This window comes from Limulus polyphemus, unplaced genomic scaffold (genome assembly GCF_000517525.1).
Source record: "Limulus polyphemus unplaced genomic scaffold, Limulus_polyphemus-2.1.2 Scaffold3429, whole genome shotgun sequence".
In the NCBI taxonomy this organism is placed as follows: Eukaryota; Metazoa; Arthropoda; class Merostomata; order Xiphosura; family Limulidae; genus Limulus; species Limulus polyphemus.
In genome coordinates, this window is record NW_013669039.1 from 119,266 (window position 1) to 124,967 (window position 5,702).

Here is a 5,702-nt window from a genome sequence, read left to right on the forward strand (position 1 = left end):
TTTTATGTCTTAACCTTGATTTTGAGTAGAGATTTGGCTTATTGTTTAGCATATCTTATTATCATTCGTTTAAAATATGGCGTTGTAATTGCATATTTTTCACTCTTGTGAAATGTACCCCTGGTGAGTACCGTTAAGTTTACAGACTTATAACAATAATCCGAGGCTCGATTTCCCGAGATGGACAGAGTACAGATAGACCATTGTGTAGCTTTGCACTAAGAAACCAACAACAGACCTTGTGAAATCTTGAATATGCAACCTACACGTAATGGAATTGTATGCAACAATGACATGTTGACCAACTGTTACAATATCTCTTCTGTGTTAGGATGGAGTACATACAAAACCGAAAATTTGGCCAAATCTGGAGCACTGCCTAAGTCGCTCGAAATACTGGAATGCAACTGTTTTTATTATGCTAATGGACGGTTGCATACATAAACAGTGAAACTTTTCAATAAGAAGCAAAACATGTAGTAAACAAAGGCAGAAGAACACGAAACAATATTCCACTGACAGATATAAATCTGAACTACGATTAGACAGCAGAGCAAAACATGTAGTAAACAAAGGCAGAAAAACACGAAACAATATTCTACTGACAGATATAAATCTGAACTACGATTAGGTCTGCTGTCTAATCGTAGTTCAGATTTATATCTGTCAGTGGAATATTGTTTCGTGTTTTTCTGCCTTTGTTTACTACATGTTTTGCTCTGCTGATCACATATATTCACATTTTAAAGGATATTTTGATAATTTTAACAGTTAATTGTTCAACACACCTACTTCGTTAAAACTGTAACAACTTAAAGGCTTAGGGGCGGAGTGTAAGTGCGACTTGAGGGAACGGCGTAGAGGCCTAAAACGATAAGGGTTCGAATCCTATTTTGGGCGGAATCTTATTTCTAATTATTTTTCCGATAATAATGAACACCAAGAAGCAGTGATATTTTATCAAAACACGTTACGTGTACAAAAACAGTCAACTTAGAATAAACGGTTCAGCCATATGAAGATGTGATAGCAAAAAAAGAGCCAAGTTATATCCAAGGGTAAATTCTGTAACAGTTGGTAATCCAAAAAAAAAAGGGGGGGGGTTCATATAGGTGTATAGTTTGTACCTGAAGTTGTCTTTGCATGTTCATATGTGTATTTGTCCCACCAAACATGCTCGCCCTTTCAGCCGTGGGGGTGTTATAATGTGACGGTCAATCCCACTATTCGTTGGTAAAAGAGTAGCCCAAGAGTTGGCGGCGGGTGGTGATGACTAGCTGCCTTACACTGCTAAATTAGGGACGGCTAACGCAGGTAGCCCTCGTGTAGCTTTGCGCGAAATTCAAAAACAAACCCTACGTATTGCACCTATAAAAATTCATAGTTTGTTTAAGGCTTAACCTATATCTGCTGGATATTATAACTCTGGGGAAAACAAAGTTCCATTTATCGTATATTAGCGACTAGTCCATTATGTTCAGAAGCAAGATACATCAATCCAGAGACAACTTTTTTCTTCTACTTAGAAATACAACATTCACACACCCCTTAATATAGAAGGGAGATTTTTTTTTATTTAATCGATAACAATAATTTCAAAGCAAGTATCTTAAGCTTAACAAATTTAACCTGTAATTACGCAGAAATTCTAACGTCAAGCAGATGTGATGATTCGCTCCCTTAGATTTGGTTAGGCCTAACTTCAAGCTTATCAATAGCTCAGTAGCATGTGGTGTCGTGGTTCAGTAAAAACCGATTTTTTTTTTTTTCACTTAATACTTCACGAACGTCAGTAGTATATATATATATAATGAAAAGAGAACAGATGTGTACACCGTTCTAAATCCTGACATTTTAAAGTTCAACCATCCGTTAATCTCTGTCCAGATTAATGAGGTTTATTAAACTTCAAACGACACGAGTTTTGTGGTCACGTGATTGAGGAATATGGCGTATGCTAGTATTTCGTCGAACAGCCTTTTCGGTTACATTGTGGTACGTGCCAATCTTGTCCACATAATTAATGCTTGAATATTGTAATTGTATATATTTGAAGCTATTGTGATGATTTAAATCATTCCCATTTTGAAGATCCTAGACGCACCGCTTTGACTAGAGACAAGTAACCCTCTAAGATCTTCTTCAGTTAAACTTTGACTAAACTCGTTTGAAGCATAAAGGAGTCTTTATCTAATCCCCCAAAATGAGAAAATTAAAAAATATACAGAGAGGTAAATCCGGCCATAAATTCAAATACAATAACCTCAATATCACAAACCAAAATGTAACATATTTAACCTTGTTCTCCAGAATATCAGTTTAATTTTTTTAAATTCTGAAACTTGATTTATTATTGAATTAGGAATGCTGGTATATCTGTCTGTGGGCAACTTCTCTTATAGTAGCAGTCATTTTAATAGCTGAATATGAATGAGTAGACTCTGGTATTGGGCGTATTAACAGTTGAAGATGAATGAGTAGACTTTGGAAGATGATTGTTTGTTTGTTATTAAGCACAAAGCTACACAAAGGGCTATCTGTGCTCTGCCCATCACGAGTATCGAAACCCGGTTTCTAGCGTCGTAAGTCCACAGATATGCCGCTGTGCCACTGGGGGGCGTTGAACATGAATGAGCAGACTACATGTTGTCTACTAAATGTAAAGTACTAGCTTATAAAATTAGACGAATCATAGACATTTATATCAGTAAGATTATAAATGATACCAGCCATAAATATTTGAATGAACTTATTAAGAAAAAAAAATTGATTCGTAAATAAGAAATAATAATTAAGCAGGTTATTATCCAATATATATATATATATATAAAGGCCCCCCAGTGGCACAGCGGAATGTCTGCGGACTTACCAAGGCTATAAACCGGGTTTCGATACCCGTGGTGGGCAGAGCACAGATAGTCCTTGTGTAGCTTTGTGTATAATTAAAAACAAGCGAACAAACAATAAAAAAGCTATTAAATAGAAATATTTTGTTCAATTTGATTATGGCTCAATACAAGGATCGTTAAATATATAAAGGAATGCTTACCCTTCCAGTCAACAGTTGCATACCCTTCCAGTCAACAGTTGCAGTTATTTAAAAAAATCGGCGATAAAAATGACTATAATTTAAAAAAATAAAAAAACAACAACAACTCAGAATCTACCTTGAAACTTTGAATGCGATATTTAATTTATTTACCGCTATTATCGACGGGTCTTATAATCAACAAAATCGGCCACTGAATATGTGACAAACACGTGTTTATGTTGTTACTTTACTGGAATGTATCCTCTAAACTACCACAATCGGGTTCGTGTTGTTACTTGACTAGAGTGTAATCTCTAAACTACCATAATCGGGTTATTACAGTTAACCTGTTTTAAGTCAAATTTAGAATTATAACAGTTTTTATATATTTGAACCTTAGATGACGACGACGAAGAAGAAAAGACCACTAAACCATCTCAAGGTAAGCGATTTACTTTTAATGATTACGATTGTTACTGTTTAATTTTGAATCTAATTTATCGTTGAATTTTGAATCTTACTTATTGTTGAATCATGAACGTTACTTATTGTTGAATGATGAATGTTACTTCTTGTTGAATGGTGAATGTTACTTATTGTTGAATGATGAATGTTACTTCTTGTTGAATGGTGAATGTTACTTCTTGTTGAATGATGAATGTTACTTCTTGTTGAAAATAAGAATCTTACTTATTGTTGAATAACGAATCTCACTTTTTGTTGAATTATGAATCTTGCTATAATGTTGAACGATGAATCTTACTTTCTTCTTGAGTGATGTATCTTACTTATTGTTGAATTATGAATCTTACTATATTGTTGAATGATGAATCCAACTTATTGTTGAATGATGAATCCAACTTATTGTTGAATAATGAATCCAACTTATTGTTGAATGATGAACCTTAATTATTGTTAAATTATGAATCTTACTTTATTGTAGAATAAAAACATTACTGATTTTTGAATCATGAGTCTTACTTATTTTTGATTGATGAATTTTACTTATTTTAGAATTACGAATGTTACTTATTATTAAGTGATGAATGTTACTTATTACTGAGTGATGAATCTTTCTTATTATAGAATAACGAACATTACTGATTGTTGAATCATGAATCTCACTGATATTGAAGTGTATTTTCACAGAGACAATTTAAGAACTTTTTTTGACATTTTAAGCTTCTTTAAGTACTGTTTGAACAAAATGAAAGATATCTGACATTTAAATGTTTTTCGCATTTAATTTGCTTCTTATTTTAACAAGATATGTGTCGTGTCCAAAATTCTTGATTTTCTGTTTTACTTTTTTAGCTTAAAATGATCATATAATGTTCTTAAGTTAATCGATAGCTTTAACTTTACTAGAATTATGTAACTACTAGATAACATCATAAATAATATTCAACGTTAAACTGGTACACAATTAAAAACATTTTATTTAGGCCTATCTATGGCCTTCAAAAAAGTTGACGACTTTACATGTTTCTGAAGATGACGTTGTAACGTCGAAACATGTAGAGTCGTCAACTTTTTGAAGGCCATAGATAGGTCTAAATAAAATGTTTTTAATTGTGTACCAGTTTAACGTTGAATATTATTTATGATTTTAACTTTATATACAAGTGCCAAAATACTATAATTACTAGATAACATTTAAACCAATGTCAATGACTTATTTCAAGCTGTTATATGTAGTTTTAAACAAAACCAACAATATTGTTAACGGCATAAATATACTGATGTGTAAGAAATAAGAGCTTTTAATTAAGTATAACTGGTATCGTATTAATTGGTGAAACATTACAGTTTTTCTTTATCTAGTAAGAAAATACACGGAACAAATATTTCACTTTCCGGTAGGATTTGATTTTACATCAGTTTGAAAGAAAATTGTATATTTTTTGACAGCTTTTTCGATGGACGATATAGCTTCCCCTGCCGGCTGTGAGCCAGAATATCAGAAAATTGAGTTTCCAGTATCTCGTGACCCTCTTACTGTGTTATGGCCTACTTGTACGCGTGTTAAACGCTGCAGTGGATGTTGCCCAAGCCATCTTTTAGAATGTGTACCTACCCACAATTCAACAGCTTCATTCAAGGTAGATTAATTACAAACCTTCGATTGTTAAAATATTATTAACGTAGGCTGTTGTTGTTGTTTTGAAGTTAAGCACGAAGCTGCACAATGGGCTATATGTGCTCTGCCCACCACGGGTATCGAAACCCGGTTTCTAGCGTTGTAAGTCCGCAGATACACCGCTGTGCCACTGGGGGGTATTAACGTAGGCGTGTTTCCAACAGTTTCTGTTGCTGATCGCTCTGTGGAGACCAGTTATTGATATAAATCACGTTGTTTCCGATATCCCATTCCGTAGTATTCCCCTTTTTTTTTTTCATAAAGTAAATTAAATTGTGTATCTTATAAATTACAAGTATTTTATATCCCAGTTCTTTTATGATTTAGTGTGGTTGAACATACTATTATTGTACACTCTTCTCATTCTTCAAAATCACAAAATAACTTGAAAAGTAGATTAAGAATGTAGGCCTAACGTGATGTCTTATTGACAAGTATAATTAATTATAATCCGGGTTGTAATAGGCGTTCACAACATAACAATTATGTTTCCAACAGCCTCCTGTTGCTGGTTGCTCTATGAAGACCAAT

At 33.5% G+C, this 5,702-nt stretch overlaps 1 protein-coding gene across 1 annotated transcript in view; it reads left to right on the forward strand.

Annotated features, from left to right (window-relative positions):
- LOC111088259 overlaps positions 1-5,142 on the forward strand; it is a 34,974-nt gene extending 29,832 nt beyond the window's left edge. Inside the window, exons 3-4 of the mRNA XM_022397824.1 lie at positions 3,432-3,473; positions 4,943-5,142. Of these exons, the coding sequence (XP_022253532.1) occupies positions 3,432-3,473; positions 4,943-5,142 (242 nt within the window). The remainder of the gene's footprint in view (positions 1-3,431; positions 3,474-4,942) is intronic.
- The last annotated feature ends 560 nt before the right edge of the window (positions 5,143-5,702 follow it).